The sequence below is a fragment of the Crotalus tigris genome, unplaced genomic scaffold, assembly GCF_016545835.1.
Source record: "Crotalus tigris isolate CLP2741 ecotype Arizona unplaced genomic scaffold, ASM1654583v1 scf7180000024286.1529876, whole genome shotgun sequence".
In the NCBI taxonomy this organism is placed as follows: domain Eukaryota; kingdom Metazoa; phylum Chordata; class Lepidosauria; order Squamata; family Viperidae; genus Crotalus; species Crotalus tigris.
The window spans coordinates 313,828-333,143 of NW_024100459.1; the positions used below are offsets into that span (position 1 = coordinate 313,828).

General features: G+C 41.5%; 1 protein-coding gene across 3 annotated transcripts in view; it reads right to left on the reverse strand.

Moving 5' to 3' along the window:
- MAPKBP1 (mitogen-activated protein kinase binding protein 1) overlaps window positions 1-19,316 on the reverse strand; it is a 132,890-nt gene that overhangs the window by 36,297 nt on the left and 77,277 nt on the right. For all 3 annotated transcript variants that reach the window (XM_039323881.1, XM_039323882.1, XM_039323883.1), the window contains 7 exons: window positions 15,623-15,812; window positions 14,421-14,567; window positions 11,077-11,261; window positions 10,896-10,987; window positions 3,465-3,590; window positions 1,516-1,586; window positions 1,061-1,182 (listed from right to left, as the gene is read on the reverse strand). In XM_039323881.1, coding sequence (XP_039179815.1) covers window positions 1,061-1,182; window positions 1,516-1,586; window positions 3,465-3,590; window positions 10,896-10,987; window positions 11,077-11,261; window positions 14,421-14,567; window positions 15,623-15,812 — 933 coding nt within the window. The remainder of the gene's footprint in view (window positions 1-1,060; window positions 1,183-1,515; window positions 1,587-3,464; window positions 3,591-10,895; window positions 10,988-11,076; window positions 11,262-14,420; window positions 14,568-15,622; window positions 15,813-19,316) is intronic.

A 19,316-nucleotide genomic window follows, 5' to 3' on the forward strand; every position in this document is an offset into this window, starting at 1 on the left:
AATTTGTCTATCTCTTTAAAAAAATACCTCTATCTCTGTACTACAACAACTCATGCCTAACTAGGCAAAAAAGGTCATCATAGGACAAGACATTTTGAACCAAGATATCTCAAATGTACCTTGGCTGTTCAAAGCTACAGCAGCCTTGGAAATAGTAAAACATCACATACACGCTTTGCAACCTGTTCGCACTTTGACCAGTTGCCAAGTGTTCCGTGATCATGTAATGCCATTTGCAATCTTCCTCGCTGGCTTCCCCAGAAAGTCAATAGGGAAGCTGGCAGGGAAGATTGCAAGCTGTGCCATTTGCAGATAAGACTTCCTCTCATCCTTGGGGGTTGCCTTAAGGAGCCACCTGTCAACGGTAACTGAACTCTTTCTCCAAGCTGCAGAAACAGAGCTCAGATCTTATCTTTACGTTTGCCTGGCGGAGGCCTTTTCTTCTGCACATAAAGGAGAGCTGAATATCTTCCTATGGCTGCAGAAATGGAGCTCAGATCCTGAAGATCTGTGCTCCATTTCTGCAGCCCTTTGGAGGAATTCCCCTCCATACATGGAGGGGAGCTGAAAGCAGGCAGCTGTAATGTTCCATCCGCTTAATAACTTAACAACCACAACAAGGAGCACTGGAATTGCAGTTGTTGAGCAACGCAGTCATGTGGGTGTCTAACATAATGACCACTTCACTCAGAGACCAAGATTCCAGCCCCAATTGCGGTTGTAAGTCAAGAACTACTTGTACATTGGAATCCTAGATAAACCTGTTCAGAGGTAGGTCCAGTGGATTTGGTGAGGTTTGCAATATCAAAATGTTCAAAGTCATAATTTTAACTTTATGGGAAAAAGCTAATTAAACATGTAAAAATCATCTTTAAAAATAAGATGAAAATTACACATGTCTCCTCAGAAAAACAAAGCAAGATCATTTTAGGTTTAATAGAATATCTAGGCAACATTGACAGATCCTAGCTAGGTCAAAATTAAATTTCCTTCTAATAATATACTTTCAAAATATAAGCTTTTCAGATACATTTGAACTAGGAAGCTTCTATGAACCAACCTGATGTTACGGTCTTGGCATCCAATAGCAGCATATTTCCAGTTAGGGTCCACATCCATATCATAAAGAGTAGTCTTCCTAACAACATGGTGTGTACGAGTAAACCGGACCCCATCATTTGTCTAAATGCAAGAAACATAATAGCAACGACACCTCCACAATATTTAATCAAATAGTATTAATGGATATGTACAATATTTTTCCCAAGGAGGAACTATGTGTGTCTCACAAGGAAAGGTAAGAAAGAAAAGACTGGAATGAGACAATGATCGAACTACTCTATGATCAGTACTAGGATACAGTTCCTAACATTTGATTTTTTAAAAAATGTATTGACTGAAAGAAAACCATGAGGGCCAGAATATTGTCCTAAGCTTTTGCTTCTATTACTCCACCCCCTTAGAACAGCTCTACAATACATGTTACATAAAAAGTGACCACTCCAATGGAATTACCTTCTGTGCAGTGCGGAAATAGATGCTTTTGTCAGCACCACAGCTGATCATTCTCACTTTTCCATCATTGGCTGAAGGAAGAGAAAAATGTAAATGTCCACGAACAAGAAGATGGGCAATCAAATGCTTTTTAATTTCTTCCATTGCTCTTACTCATGCCTTACAGTTACTCTCGATCAGGGGTTTCCAACCTTGGCAACTTCAGGAGTTATGGACTTCAACTCCCAGAATTTCCCAGTCTGACTGGGAAATTCTGGGAGTTGAAGTCCACAAATCTAAAGTTGCCAAATTTGGAGACCCCTGATCTAGATAAGCCATTTGTCACTCCTTCTAGAATATGTTGTAGGAAAGTAGTACAGTAGGAATTTCTGGGGTGTCAAACTCAATTTCACTGAGGGCCGCATCAGCATTGCGGTTGCCCTCAGGGGGCCAGGTGGGTGTGGCCAGGGTGGGTGCAGCCTACTGGGTGGGTGTGGATGGAGTGGGTGGGGCCTACTGGGTGGCCTACTGGGTGGGCGTGGCCAGCTCTACATCATTCGCGTCAAGAGTGCATGCACCCAGGGAGTGGGGCCGATGCGGCAGGGGCTGGTTCTTCGCTGTTTCCAGACGGCCTTGTGGAGCTAAGACTGAATGTGTTTCAGCATAGATGGCCACCACAAAATTGTACATTGGCTCCTGGCTGGCCTGGGCCAGGGCCAAGGCAGCGGGGGCTGTTCCCTCACTGTTTCCAGGATGGCTTTGCGGGCCACGTGAAACCACTTCGCGGGCTGCATCTGGTCCCCGGGCCTTGTGTTTGACATGTCTGCTTTAGAGGCACCCAACCCACCTAAAGAGCCTCTCTCATTCTTTTCTGTTTTACGTTTGGGGAAATCTGTCCGGGACAGCCAAAGAAAAGTCATCTCCTTCTCCTCAGCCATACCACCTCCAGCCTGTGCAGATGATAAAGGAAGAGCTGGTTCTACCTATACCATCAGAATCCCAGAATTGGGTTGTTTACATACCATAATTAAGGTTAGATTTAAAAAATCTGTCTCCAAAGATAACAAATAACTGGATCAAGTTCCATCCAAGCTGAGAATAATTAGTGGCCACAAGATGTCTCAGCAATCAAGGGCCATTCTACATGATAATAATTAACTTTATTAGCCATATGCTCATTTTTTCACTGGCCTCAATGGACCACTTCAAACACTTGCAGGACTAGAAGTTTAAAACTAATTCTTTTTGAAGCCTACTCTATGTGGATGAAATACAGCAAACTATTGCCATATTTTTCATTGGATGAGAGAAGAATTGACTATTTGGAATAGTTAGAACACCTTACTATTCAGGAAACACACTCTGTGGACAAGCTATATAATTTGATAATCATACAGTGAGTCGCTATGGCATCTACTTTAACTTCATGTTAGAAAGCAGGAATATCTTTCCATTTGTATCGCACCACAAATTAATCTTTAGAATCTGAATCACAAATTAAAGGACCAGTATGCTACAAGCTGCTCTATAAATAATTCTGTAACAGAAAGCAAAATAATCAAACCCAGTGTAGCAATTCAGGGCAAAACAAAACATGGTCAGTTTGACAGAAAATATATTGACTGCTAACTACAGTAAACCAACAAACATTTAATATGCAAGCTCTACACCAGAGATGGAAAGAATGTTGCCTTCCAAGATATTAATGAACTATAACATTCAACATCCTTATCACTGATTGGAGCTGTGTGAAGTTTTAGTTCGGCAGCATCTGGAAGACCGCACATTGTATAGCTCTACTTTATGTTTACAAGTTATTTTCTCACTATTGGGATAATTAATAATAGTCAAACAAAGGGCAAGAACTTGGATCTTATGAAAAGGTGGGGTGAGAAAACCTTAGTAGATCACCAAGAGCTACATCAAACGAGCAAATAAAAGTTGCTGATTCATAAACAGAACTGTAGTACCTGCAAATTTCACTGCAGTTATGGAAGATGAATGTTCATCCAGGGTTTGTTGCAGGCTATAATCCTTCTCTGCATCCAAGACATGAATCAATCTATCCCGACTTGCAGATGCTAGAAGCTTCAGTCCTGTTAAGGAGACAAAAAAGGAGAAGAATGCTTATGTATCTGAGATTGAAGTTCTTTGACTAATTATTGATGAATACACTAGCACTTGGACAATTGCAGAACACAGATGGTTCATGGAATTAAAAAAAGAAGCATACCGTGAACTTGGGTTATTAGGGCTACCAAGGAACAATGAGAATATACTCAGCCAAGTTCTTTGCAATAAAGCTCATCAGAAACAGGACTAGTGAAAAGAGACTGAGACAAGGCTTCTGGTTTTGCACAGTAGTGCAGCAGCCGAGGGATCACAGGGCTCTGCACCCTACAGCTGATTTTCTGCCTGTTAGGGAACCCTAAATGGGCCAGAAGTTGCCCTGAAGAGGTGGCAAAGAAGGAAGTCCCATGGACCACAGAGAGACGGCGATTGACCCAATCGGTCCAGTAAAAGTCTTCCAGAAACCAACAGGAGAAAGGCTAACCTAACCTCAGAGCCTAGCCTAAGCGACAAGCAACCGAAGCCCAAAATCACTATTTTAAGCTGATTGTAAACAACATTTTTGGATCAGGATAAGAACATTGATTTTCTCTATTCTACATATTAACTAATTTCCTGGGAAAAAAAACCCAAGAAGAAAAATAACCTCCAAAAGTGAGGAGGGGAACCTTTGCTCCACCCGTCTGCAGATGGAAGCGGCAAATTAAACGTTTTATAAGCCCTAAATCTGGATAAGTTTCTTATTTGCCTATAATCTCTGAAGATCTTCATTGTAAATTATGAATATAGAAGATAACTCTTTATTTTGAAAACTGAAAAATAATGAACTGGTGCTGACATCTAGTGGTGGATAAAAATTACAACAGTTGCTCTAATGCAAGACTAAAGCTCGAGAAAAGTTAATCTGTTCTTATGATCTTCAAAGTTCTAATAATAGAGAACAGTTGTGATAAAAAAAGAAAACATACAAAACGAGAACTATAAACTTAAAAAAAAACCTGACCTTTCTGGATTACAAATATTAACTGTGATTCTAAAGCTGTTTGCAGAGAAAGGAAAATCTTGATTTTTGGCTATTATGGAAAATCAGAGATCTGCAGAAAGAATGTATCAAGAAAAAACAAATACTTTCCAGGAGGAAATGTATAAGATGTTGCAACTAATTCAAACAACAATGATCTTAAACCACGAGGAAAAATAATTAAAATTAAAAATAATTTTGAAAGTATAAATGAATCCATTCCAATTTGACTTCATGGCAAAAGAACTCTCAGAAGATAATAATGGAGAGGGAGCAGATAAATTGGAGGAAAGAGATTTAAAGATGGAACCTAATAATATAAGAAAGTATGACTTGGCTCAAGTGGAAAAGGACTTACAAGAAACATTGGACACATGGAAAAGATAACTTATATTCTAAGACCACAAAATAAATCTGACGATAAGAAAAAAAGATTTGACAAAATGGATTGTAGAGCTGTCGAGAGTACCACGAGAAATGGGGAGACAAGCGATGATGAGAGAAACTAAGAGAGAAAGAAAACAGGATCTTCAATGAATATGAAGGGGAAAAATCTTTTTACAAAGACATGTTGCTTGATTTACCTCTTATATCTACAATGACATTTGCAGGATTATGGAAAGACTCTTTGATTCAACGGACTATATTGATTGGGAAATATGTTTGGCAAAAAAAGAGGGCTAAAGTGAGAATTGAGGAATTAGATGATGGGATGTATCAGAGGGAATATTTAAAAATTAAACACTTGTTTGAATATGGTTGAAGAAATAGAAAGACGTTAGTTTAAGAGAGATGTACTCCCCAAGTGACAGTATTCTTTCTTTTCTTTTTTTTACTTTGTTTTTTGATATGAGAAATATAAAAATGTTTCGGATGGTCAATATAAAGGAAGTATTTTAGATATTTAAATGTAACTGACTTTAAGAAAATTTCAATAGATAATTTAAAAACTGTTTTGAATAGAGTTAAAAGATTAGATGATTGGATTTATTAAATGGAACATCTAAAGATTAAATATGTTTAATTATGGGTAAAAAGAACAGAAAAATTTTGGAGATAAATGTATATTAGTTTATATGTATTTTAAATAGTATATTATTTTATTCTTTTCTCTCTTTTTTTCTCTCTTCTTTTTTTCTTTTTTGACTTTTTTTTTACTTTTACTTTTAAGATATGAGAAATGTAAAAGTATTGGGATGGCCTATACGAGGAAAATAGATTTAAATATTTAAATGTAATTTACCTTGAGAAAATCTTAACCAGTATGAATGTTTTGAATATTGTAGGAAAAACAAATTTAAATAAGAATTGTAAGCAGGATTTATGATGAGGCAATCAAGATGACCAGATAAAAAAGAAGCATGATATTGATGTGATTATTATTTGTAGAAATTTTAGAAATATCTTTATATTTAATTGTTATCTATCAAACTAATAAGAATTGTATCAATTCAAGGTTGGCAAAGAGAATATTATTGGGAGAAAATCAAGCAAAACTATTATGTGGACTTTGGACTATAGAAACAGATTGCTAGTGATTACTTTGTAAATATAAGCCCAGACAACACGCTGTTTACCAAATATTAAGGTGTTTGAGAAAACCACAATCATGGCACCCGGCCCTCTCAATTCCTGGCAAATATATGGGGAAGAAATGGAGGTAGTGACAGATTTTATTTTCCTAGGCTCCAAGATCACCGCAGATGGGGACTGCAGCCAAGACACTTGCTCCTGGGGAGGAAAGCTATGGCAAATCTAGACAACATACTAAAAAGCAGAGACATCACCATGCCAACAAAAGTGCATATAGTCAAGACCATGGTTTTCCCAGTTGCAATGTATGGATGTGAAAGTTGGCTGAGCGCCAAAGAATTGAGGCCTTTGAACCATGGTGCTGGAGAAGACTCCTGCGAGTCCCTTGGACTGCAAGGCGTTCAAACCGGTCAGTCCTAGAAGAGATCAACCCCGACTGTTCTTTAGAAGGCCATATCCTGAAGTTGAAACTCAAGTACTTTGGCCACCTAATGAGAAGGAAGGACTCACTGGAGAAGGGCCTAATGCTGGGAAAGATTGAGGGCAATAGAAGAAGGGGATGACAGAGAATGAGGTGGCTGGATGGAGTCACTGAAGCAGTAGGTGTGACCTTAAATGGACTCCAGAAGATGGTAGAGGACAGGAAGACCTGGAGGAACGTTGTCCATGGGGTCACAATGGGTCAGACATGACTTCGCAATTAACAATAACAACAAGGTGTTTATGTTAAAAAAATCAATAAAATGTATTTTTTAAAAAAGAAAAGAGACTGAGACAAACTACCAGACAAAGAAGAAATATTTCACATAAGGATAAGCAATCTACTTAGACTCTGTGCAATTTTAAGGACAGTCATTATTAGAATGGGTGTACATTTCCAATGTTGTTGAAATTTCTGTTACAATGGGACTGGGCAGGAGTCAGATAAAACAAAAATTGGCAGTTCTCATTCTGTTATTAGCACAGGTTATTTATAATGGCAAGAAATGAAAAGCATAAACATTTGGAAACATAATGTTTTTGAATAATGCGCAATGTGCAGGAATGGCAACCAGGAGGACATCTATATCATGCACTAACTGGAAACCTGACTCCAAAATAGCCTGAGCTAATTACTTTACTTGTAGGCCTAAAGAATGTGCCATTTGGGTTTTCTGTCTTCCATCAGTAAAGCAGGAGCCTGATCATCAACTTTACTTCAAGACGGGATGGGACAGGACGGGACGGGACGGGACGGGACGAGAGAAGAGAAGAGAAGAGAAGAGAAGAGAAGAGAAGAGAAGAGAAGAGAAGAGAAGAGAAGAGAAGAGAAGAGAAGAGAAGAGAAGAGAAGAGAAGAGCCCTCTGAATCCAAAAGCAATCTTTCAGGGAACATGCTCATCTTTCACCTTCACTGAAAGATTCCACAGAAGTAGACATTGGAACTTATGTTCCTGATCAGGGCTTGATTATAATTCCAGGTATAGTGGCATTTAATGCTGGAAGAAAATTGAAAGGATTGGACTGCTGCCTGACAAGCTTTTAGTAAGGTATAACCACAGTGCTAATCTTAGCTAAACACCTGCAATTAATCTGTCAAATGTGAACTGGATGTGAATGGCTGCTGTAGTTTTAGTATGTGGTAGCAAATGCCATGGATTAGGTCTGAAATGACAATCAAGAGATCCCTAACCAAAAAGTTTAGGTGACACAAACTCCTGAATGTGAAATTAATATCCTGAATATGGATAATCCATGATTCTCTTCATAATAGGGTGAAGCATAATGCACCTTAGAGGCAGAACAGGAACAGCAGGAAAGCATTAAGCCACTGCTATAATGGAGTGCCAGGAAAATTGTATGTCCTGTGGAGTTTAAATACAGTTAATCCTGAGAATTTCTCTCAGATGTCACTATCCAAGATTGAATTGCCTTTCCCACAATAGATTCTCCACAAGCAGACTGATAGTTTGGGTATGAGAACCTAAAGTACATGGCAGGGATAGAAAGAGCAGTCAACAGGGATGCTAAGTTGGATGAATTGGCAATGAGATTACCAGTACCACAGGAGAAGAAAAAGTAACTCATAATAATAACTTGCCCTTAATAGGCTAGGACAGCGGTTCTCAACCTGTGGGTCACGACCCCATTTGGGGTCGAATGACCATTTCACGGGGGTCGCCAAACAACGCAGTCCGCCATTTTTTCCCCTTTTCCTTAGCTGTACTACTCCCTCTTATTCTATTGGCTTTTGAAAGCCAATAGAATAGACTCTATTCAAGAGACTCTATGCTATTGGCGTTCGAAAGCCAATAGAATCTATTGGCTTTCAAAAGCCAATAGAATAGACTCTCTTGAATAGAGTCTAATTCTATTGGCTTTCAATAGCCAATAGGAATTGTCCAGGCTGTCTCTGCCCTGCTAAGCCTGCCAAAAGTCCCAGTCTGCAAACGGTGCTGCAAGTTGTCTGCTGCTAAGGCGAGCTTTCTGGATGTTTCCACCCCTCCCTGCTGAGCAACTACTAAATGTAAGTAAAAGAGGGCCAGGGGTGGGAGGTGGGAGGCCGGCGGGCGCAGGGAGGATTGCTGGCACGCGTGGGGCCCGGCGGGTGCCTTACTTCCCTTGGGCTGGGCCAGCTGGTGGCCCAGCCAGTGGTCGCCCTGCACCCTTGCTGCCGTGTGCCATGGCCACCCAGGAGCACCTGGGCCTGCCTGCCGCTGCACCGAACATGAGGTGGCCAAGGTAAGGCTAGCGGGGCAACGGCAGGTGCAGGGAGGGTTGCTGGTGCGCATGGGGCCCGGGGGGGTGGCTTACCTCCCTTGGGCTGGGCCAGCTGATGGCCCAGCCAGTGGTCGGCCTGCGCCGTTGCTGCTGCTTGCCAGCTAGGCCTCAGCCGGCGCAGGGGGCGGAACCACGCTTGCGCGGTGCTCCCGGGCCGAGGCAGTTGCTGGGCGACGGCCTGCGTGCACCCTCAGCCTGCCCAGCGTGCACTCCAGCCACAGAAGAAAAGGCAGAGCGTGCGTGCCTCCTCCTGCCCTGTCCACAGGGAAATACAGGTAGTCCTTGACTTACGACCACATGGTTGGGGGTCGTGGCATTAGGAAGGTTGAGAACCCTGGGCTAGGAGCTAATAGGAGTGATTTGAGGTATCACTGTGTGATTTGAGGTATCAGAATAGTCTGGTATTATTTGGCTTATCAGATAGGTTTTGAGGGACTAGTCAAAAGATAACTTTACTGCTCACAGTACAGAACAGGAAGATATCTCAGGGATCCAAATTTTACAGAGAATTAAGCAGAAGTCAGATTAACAGGACATTTGGGTTGATGCCCATTACTTATTAAGGCTTTCTGTCTGACAGATGTAACAAGCCTTGGTGGTCTCCTGGCCAGTTTGAAAAGATGAAACAATATAGACCATAAACACAAAGATCTACATTTGCATATTTAGAATTTGTAGAATGCAGTCTTCAAAGTCAGTTGGTTCTAAATGGTCAAGAAACCTGCAAAAATTATGCAATGGCTCAAAGGAACGAACAACCACCAAGAGTAATTAAAGCCCAACGATAATGCTAAGAAGAAGAAAAAAAGAAATAAACATGATTCAAGACTTAATCGTCTGCTAAATGTGGAAGACAAAACAAAATTAAGAAAAAGAATGGAAATCGCACCAGTGTGGCACCAAGAAAGTGGGACTCTTTGTCCAAAGTCTTAGTTATAAACATACAGAAGGCTCAGGTTTAGAATCCTGTGTGATTTCACAGATAAAAAAAACATGAAGTGAGGGATGCTGAAGTATAGCAAGACCTGCCCTTTAGAATAGCCTCCAAGTTGAAAGTAGATTTCATCTATCTTGATTTCACAGGGACCATCTAGACAGTGATGGCGAACCTATGGCACGGGTGCCAGAGGCAGCACTCGGAGCCCCCTCTGTGGGCACACATGCAGTTGCCCCAGTCTTGCCTCCCCCCGCAACCTCCTCCTCTCCAGCAGCCCCCCTGAAGGAGAATCACCCCCGAGCATGGCCGACATGGAGCAGCGCAGCCAAGGACATGGCAGCCAGGCAGCATAGACAAGACTCTGCCCTCACACCCCATCATGCAGTTGATGCTGCAGGGCGCGGGCAGAGGGTGTAGCCGCCATAGCGCTGCTGGGCTGCCTGGGCGATCTGCAGCAGGCCCTGGAGGCGGTGAGTGGTCCTATGGGCAGGTTGGGCGGGGAATGGGGGGCAGAGTGGGGTCGTGGCAGGGGCTGGAGAGGGGGCGGGGCCAGTTTTTGGGCACTCAGTCTCTAAAAGGTTCGCCATCACAGATCTAAGATAAATGCATGTCTGCTTGAAGAATGCCCAGATATGATTTAACTGTTTTATATTACGTTAAATGATTTTTTACTTGGATTATATTATGTTTTATTATTTTATATTACGTTAAATGAATTTTACTTGGATGTTTTAAGGCTGTTTCAGAATAACAGAGTTGGACGAGATCTCAGAGGTTTTCTAGCCTAAGCCCCTACTCAAGAAGGAGATCCTATACCATTCCAGACAAGTGGCCACTTCTTCTTAAAAGCCTCCAGTGATGGAGCACCACAACTTCTGAAGGCAAGCCATTCCACTGGTTAATTGGTTCTCAGTGTCAGGAAATTTCTCCTTAGTTCTAAATTGCTTCTTACTTACTTACTTACTTACTTACTTACTGTGGATGTGATATCTGTACAATATCGTTAAGTGCCAGAAATCCTATGGAAACCAGTATACAAGATGAATTAATTAATTAATTAATCAGTCAGTCAAATCTTACCTGTATCTGGTCTGGAATATTCAAGGCAGAGGATTTCAGAATCATGGGCTTCTACCTTCAGCATCTCTCTCAGGGGCTTCAATTCATAGATCCTGAAAATGATACAAGGCAAGGAAGCAGTTAGGAGGAATCTCTTGGTGTTATTATGCAGGGACACGTTCTCCAAAACTCCAAGGTTTACCTGAGAGTGCCTATCCTATCACCTGAGGCCAGGTGTTCCCCAGTAGGGCTCACACACACTGTGCGAATCCCCACTTTTGTATCTATGGCCTGTGTGTCAGCCTTCTCTACACCTCCAGCTGTATTGTATTCTGTGTCCAAGAGGGGCTGAGTGTTTTCATCTACATAGATGATTTTCATCAAATCCTAATGAGACAAAACAAAAGATTCCATTTGAAGCAAGCAGATGAAAGCAAAGGAAAGGCACAGAATGAAAGCAGTACTGGACGCTAATATTTCTCTTAATATCAGCAACTGGAAATACATAGCACAATGGCAAAGCAAAAAAAAAAAATCCAATCTTTCTAGCAACCTTAATTGAGACCTGTGAATCAGAGAATTTGAAAATAATATTATATTATGGCCAAATATAAACAAACTAGATACAACTAAAACAAAAAAAGCTATAAGGCTAAAAATGGACATGGATGGTGATACAGGAAAGTAATGCAGGAATATAACTTCATAGAGAGTTTGTGTATAAGGCCCTGTAATGCACCGTGGAAATAAAAGTTGGGGGGGGTAAGTGCTGGAAATCCCGTAGCTTTAATAACTAATTTGTTTCAAGCCCATTTTTCCCAATATTTCCAATTTCTTTCCAATGTGGTTCAATAGATACATAGTTGGATGCATTAAAACTGGAGCTAGAGAATAAGAAGAAAATAGCATCTGTTCAAATCAGTTCTGAGATAAGGTTATTTACGGTAATGTTACAAATACATTTCCAACCTTGTTTGATTCTTTCCTAGAAAATAAAATATCAGAATGCCTAAATAATTTTGGGACACTTATACAGCACTATGCCATTCATGCTTAGCCAACTGATTTGTACACATGTATTATTCAAAATAAAATGAACACCAAGGTATTAATTAAAACTATAAAAAGTTTAATTTAAAAACGCCAAGCTTTCGCCATCACCTGCCGGCATCATCAGGGCTGGACCGCCAGGGAGTGAGAGAGTCCTTTATAGGCAGGCCGAAGTCTGCACCCGGCTCCTTGATCTCGTCACCGGACCCAATTGGTTAAATTGTGCTCCGGTGATTTCGTTTCTTCCTGTCCTTCTTAGCTACGTGTATATCTTCATCTATCTTCTTTTCTTTGGGTTCTAAGGTAGGTGGTGTAAGCTCCTTGCCTCTCCGATTGTCTCTATCTTTCAATCCATTCACCCCTTTGGGTTCGGGTGGTGGTTTGCATTTGTCCTTTTCTTTTCCCCAATCACGCTTCACACAGTCACTCTCTCTATAAACATCTTTCTTTTCGTCCTTAGCGCCCCCCCCTCGTACCCAACTGTTATCAAAGTGGTCGTACGTAGTATTCCAAATTGGCTGGGGTGGCTCGATAGGTTGTTTATCTATGGGGGTAGTCTCGTAGTTGTAATTATCTTTAGCTACCATACCCTTTCCCTCCTTTTTGTCCTCTGCGTTCTTTTCGCGCATGCTGTGATCCGAGGTCTTGACCTGGGGGGGGGGTGAAGTTGCGATCTCCCTGAGCGTCATAACGCTCCTTCCTTGCTCTCCTCTTCGTTCCAACACCTCTCGCTCCTACGCGTGTATGACAGAAGTCTTTGGAGTCTATGGGTGCTGCCGGTGCGAGGCGCGGCCAGCTGATCTTGTTAGCTCTGCCCTCTCGCGCACTTCCCCGTCCGGGCTCGTTCTTCTCCTTACTTTCCGGAGCGTCCGCAAGCCTGCTGTTGTACTCCGCGCCGTCCCGCACTCCATATGTTCTTGAACCAGCTGGCGATGCGGAGTGGGGGGATTGCTTCTTCCCCCTTAAATCGGTCATCTTGTTTCTTTCTGAGCATTGGTGAGGTATCAGGTTTAACGATCCATCCCCATCTTTGTCTATCGTGTCTCCTTGCACACCAACTGGAATATCTCCGATGTTCATAACGCAGGGGTTCTGGACTTTAGTTTCCATCGCTCTCTTAATCTTTTGAGAGTGTGTTATCATTGCAGGGGTAGTGGGAATTCTCAGTTGTTGCCCCTCCTCTTCTGGGTTGCATCGAACTGATTGGGGGGTTGGCACATCCCCTCTGGCTCCCCCACTGGGCTTGCTGTCAGGCCAACAATAGCAAGATGGGTAGTTGGTCGCACTCCATGATCTAAGTGCCAAGTGTGCCGGACAGAGGTCAATGTGCCGGTTAATAGAGCTGCTATTGGATAGCCATGCTTCTTTGAGCAAACGGCCTCCCTTTGTACTGTCACTTGCCAAGACGTCTACCTCGTTGAAATTAAAGCGGTGGCCCAATTCCGCCATGTGAGTCCATATCTGGGAGTGCTGTTCGCCCCTTTTCACAGCTAGCTTGTGTTCGTGGACCCTAGTCTTCACTCGTTTGGAAGTCTCCCCAACATAGTTACACGGGCAGTCCATACAATCAATCTTATATATGGCTGCCGATCTCTCCATGTTGGGGAGCGGGTCCTTGGGGCGCATGATGGCTGCCCGTAGCATTTGGCTGGGTCTATGTGCTACCTGTATATTATATGGCGCCAAGATCCTCGCAGTATCCTCTGATACATCGCAGATGTAGGGGAGGGTAACACGTGTTGTCTGTGGTGTCAACTCATTAAATGTAGGGTTACTCCGGGATTCAGATGGTATGCTAAACCGATTAATGAATCTTACCGGGTACCCATTGCGCTTACACACTTGAAAGAGGTGGTTTCTTTCCTCCCTCTTAGCTTTGGCAGTGCTGCAATGTGACTCCACCCGTTTGAATAAAGTTTTAACACAACTGATGATGCCGGCAGGTGACGGCGAAAGCTTGGCGTTTTTAAATTAAAGTTTTTATAGTTTTAATTAATACCTTGGTGTTCATTTTATTTTGGATATGAATATTCCCAGGGTTCATATTTTTAGCGTTATTAAACATGTATTATTGTAATCCTAAACTCACAAGACATCAACATCATACATACATAGTTGCAGAGAACTACTTAATTAAGCAACCACACATTATTCATTCCAAAAATGAATAAACGGATACACACATACATACCCACACACCCACATCCACACACAAATGCAAACACTCTGGGAGAGTGAAATAGCAATATTCCAGGACAGCTTTCATAGATGAATCTTATCTTAGTTACTGATATAAGCAAAAAAAAAAAAAAAAAAAAAAATCCTGCATTGACAAGAAAATGGGTAAAATAAATAAAATGTAAGCCACCCAGAGTTGGCAGTCTCAAAATTGTCTAAATAAATAAATATTCTGCGCGTAATGGACTGTTCTTCTCCACTTCCTCTTGAAGTCAAAGATTAAGCCATGTGATCTATCCTGAGCTCAGACAGTCTTACATTGCTCAGAATGTTCCGATGCGAGGAGGCTCCATGGATGTTTGAGCTCTCAGTGTTCCACAGGCGGATGGTGTTATCCGAGGAGCAAGTGATGAAGGTGTTTGGGGGCAAGCAAGACTGATTGCTATCTTTTACATCAGGGTACACCTATAGGGAGATAAATTGTTAACAGAATTAGAAATAGATTCTATATTTTCCAAAACTGGTGGTGGGGGTGGGGGGGTTATGACTATCAAAAAACTTGTCAAAGAAGGACTGCGCTCAAGAGAAGAACCCCAGGCTTGTTCATAGGTATGAGAGAGAGGTAAAGCTTCTCACTCTTGCAATTTCTATGAAAATATTCTGCTCTCCAAAATTATCAAGGTATACAAGCCTTGTTTTGTTACTCTTTGAAGCTGGTTTTACCGAGACTGTTTATACTAACAGATTCAAGTTTCACAGAATGATCTGATTGAGTTACAATTGGCAATTGGACCTTTCTGTAGGAACACATTTCATTATCCTTTGAGCATTCTTACACACATACGATACACCAGCAGGGAGCAGCACTTAGCTATTGCCATAATTGTTATAATTGTGATAACAAGAAGGAAGGTGCAAATTGAACCTTTATTCTAATTCAAGATAATATAGAAAGATAGCCAAGGACATGCATGCAGTAAAGCACTTTAGTTTTAACCAGACTTTGGAAAAAGAATAAGCAAATGACTAACACCAAGAACTGGGACAATAACCCCAGGCTTGAGTATATTTTTGTAATGGAAAATCAACAGAATGTGCCTATCTGGCAGCCACACACACTATTACTGGAAACAAGCAGTCAGAGAAATCTCCATTTGTTATTACCCATATGTAGATTTTCATTTAAAACAGTTAACTTTATATTATTGTCTGAAGGCTGATCTACATTCTAGCAGATACACGTTTGGTTATGAGGCTAAAGTAATGTAGGTTTTCTCCTTTTCTTTTCCGTTCTGTTAATTCATTCCTAAATGGTTAGTCATTATTGTACATGCAAAATATTACCTAAGTAATACCTAAAACCCAAAAGTGCACAGAAATCTACTTTAAAAGAAAAAAGAAAAATCACTGGAATTCTTGCCATAATGGGAAGTGCCTTCTTAATTCTGAAACACTTTAATTTTGTAGGAAATCAGAAATGATCCTATTGGTGACCCTCAATATTTGTGACATAACATTACCTCAATGTTCCAGACACAGGAGGAGTGGTATAACGCGGAATAAACCTTGCCCACTTTCTTGGGGTCTTTGATATCCCACACATACAAGCTGTGATCATTGTAAACACAAGACAGCCACTGGTTATTCGGATCAAAGGTTAAGGCAATGGTGTCTGGATACTTGGCATCAGCCACATTAGAGAAAAGCCGACTGCAAAAAAACAGTACAATGGATAATTTTTAAATAGTTGACATGTGAAGATACAAAAGAGAGCAGGTTTGCTAAAAGGAGACAGACACAGAAATTTGCCTGTTCTACCGGTATTTTTTACTGTTACATATTTGTATGCTGTTATTAAAAATGCTGCACATAAACCATGCCATTGTAATTGTGTAACAATCCTGTAACTTCAGTCAGCATCGTTATCCTCATAGTTCAAATGGACTCTGTGTGTGTGTGTGTGTGTGTGTGTGTGTGTGTGTGGCTTATGGCCATATGAGTGCATGACTTAGCTGCCCCTAAAACCAACAGATCTAATCTCTTTCCTTCAGACAGAAAAGAATAGTTTAAATTGTAATCAGATCTCAAGCTGAACAGATTTGGTTTCATATGGCATTCTCCTACTCTATTGCAATAATATTGGGGGCTTTACTCCTTACTTCAGATCAGATTTAACACTGAGATGGCACTGACTGCACTTATAGATGACCTTTGGAAGGGTCAGGATTGGAATGGTTCACCCATCCTAGTCCTCTAAGGTCTCTCAGCAGCTTTCAGGACCATCAATCACAGTATCCTTCAGGACCAGCTTGGGAGGGAGAATGAGGAACAGTGTTGCAGTTTTTCTCCTCTTTCTTCTAAAGTTGGTTCCGGTTGATGTTAGGAGAGGAGAGAGATCTGTACCTCGAACCCTGTTCTGCAAGGTTCCTCAGAGCTCTACATTCTCTTTCTGCTTAATAAGCAGCTGAGTGAAGTATTTCATCTGTGCAGCATTAAGTATCATAAGTATACCAATGATACTCAATCATGGACACACACAGCCACACACATACACACAGCCACACATAAATACCGATCCACACACCCCAGGCTGACTTCACTTCAAGTTTCTTTCCCATTGTCTGGAGGCTGTGGGGTTGAGGAAACTGTGAGGTTGGAGAAAATAGCTTTGGCTTAACCCAAGCAAGACTGAAGAACGGTGGGTTTTAGGGGCACAGAGATCTATGGAATTGCCTTATTTATTTCTGGACAGTTCACAGTTTAGCTCACTCCCCCAAAGAAAACTGATGTGCAGTGTTTTTTGTTGTTGTTTGCATTCCCATGTCCTGCTTGAAAAGTAGATGGTAGTTGTGAGGATGGGATGCTTTCCCTATCTCTTCTATGAACTCTGTCAGATACTGTTGGTCCCCTAGACAAAATTGTAGTTCCATTCTCATAGTTCATCCCATTTTTAAAAAAATATGCTTGAATAATAATGGTATTATATTGAAAGTCAAGTATTTGATAAAACTGTGAGCTCTTAGAAACACCCAAGCAACCTTAGCACAAAGAATGGATTACATGAATTGGTTATCATGACAACGGTGTATTTCAATTTCTTTTAAACTATAGGGGAAAATATGCATACATCTATACATTTTAATCAGTCTCAATACATTAGAACAGTGGTGGCAAACCTATGGCACACATGCCATAGGTGGCACTCGGAGCCCTCTCTGTGGGCACACGTTCTGTTGCCCCAGCCCTGCCTCCCCCCGCGGCCCTCTCCTCATCAGCAGCCCCCCTGGAGGAGAATCGCCCCCAGGCACAGCCCGCACGGAGCAGTGCAGCCAAGGACATAGTTGGGCAGCAGGGACAAGACTATGTCCTTATACCCCATAGCGTGCAGATGATGCTGCAGGATGTGGGCAGAGGATGTGGCTGCCATGGTGCTGCAGAGCTGCTTGGGCGATCTGCGGCGGGCCATGGGGGCAGTGCATGGCCCTGCGGGCGGGTGGAGCAGGCAGGGCGGGAGGCGGAGCAGGGACGGGGGCAGTTTTTGGGCATTCAGTCTCTAAAAGGTTCGCCATCACTGCATTAGAACCATGTACTTTTGGATGCTGGGTAAGAAATTACAAGCCTGAAATTGTCAGATTTCTTTAAAAAAGCAGTTTTAAAAATACAGGTTTTCTTCATTCAATAACAGGAGGGTTTTTAAAAAAGAGTATAAAATGACTCTAAGCTCTGTGAGCAATTCCACATATTCAAATCCTTCCAATTTTAAGATGCAGCTCTCATTAATTGTTTGTTCTGTCTGTCATAAAAATCTGGCCATGCAAGGCAAAACTGCAGTTCAAAAGGAGCTTACTATAAACGAGCTAAGGAACAACAGTATGCACGTGCATAGCTTTCCAAGTTTACAGCTTCTAAAACTAAACTGGCAGATCATATTTTAAGCTACACAGTACCTTGGCCTTTCCAAGTCACTAAAAAAAATCCGAGGCCAGGAGTCAGTGTATTGAAAGCTCATGAGGATGTGCCAAGAGCACAGACAGATGCTTTGTACATTTTTTTTTTACTTATTTCTATTTCTCTCTGTTAATTTACCATGGCAGTGCATGCTAAAACTCTGCCAGGAACAGTTGCTAAGAGCTTACAATGCATTAATAGATCTTAGGGGCAGAGATATGGGAAGAGAAAAACAGGCTAGATGAGATATTTGAAGTATGCCTTTGTATCAAAAAAAAATTTCTCAGAAAGAGATGCATTTAATTAAAACACATGCAGACAGCCACTAAGTCAGCTTTATGTATGTGCTTCTGTATTAATTCAAATATCAGCCATGTTTTTCTAAGAGGAGATGTTGTGAATATGCAGGCTGCTGGCTCAAAACATTGATAGATTCCTCTGATATCCTCAGTCTACATCTTCTTCACTGAGTGATGCTCTATGTCACATATATAAAAAGAATTACCTCAGCCTCTCCCCCAGCTAAAGAAAAAGAAGGGTCTTCTTTGGCAGATCTTAATTTCTGGGGACTTTGGAAATATACCAATATGATTACAAGTAGTCCTCAATTGCAACTTACAACCACAACTGAGCCCAAAATTTCTGTTGCTACGTGAGACAGTTGTCAAGTGGGTTTTGCACCCTTTTATAATTTTTCTTGCCACAATTTCTAAGTGAATCACTGCAGTTCTTCGGTTAGTAACAGAGTTGTTAAATGAACCTGGCTTCCTTATTGACTTTGCTTGTCAGGTGACAAAAGGTGATCAGATGACCGTGGGACACTGCAACTGCCATAAATATGAATCAATTGCCAAGCATCTGAATTTTGATCACATGACCATAGAGATGCTGCAATGGTTGTAATTTATCCCAGAACCATTTCTGCCAGCCTCCTCAAATGTGATGCCATCCGTTGGCTGGGGATGATAGAAATTGCAGCTTAGTATAGATGAAAGCACCCCTTTCATAAAAAAAAAAGTTTTTCCCCTCTTGCTCGGTGTCTATGAAGATTCTCAGTCATCCAGGCCATGGTTGTCCCAAAGGTGCTTTTTCAAGAACTGAAAGATGCTTTTTCAGAACTGTAGAAGTTTTTTGGATGAGAAGCGAAACAGCTTCAACGAAAAACAAAGGAAGTCCAGTTGCTTTTGGGAAAGCACCTTTAGGTCCCCTCTTGTTCCCTGAACAATTTTATTTATTTATTTGTAAAATTTATTGGCCACCCATCTT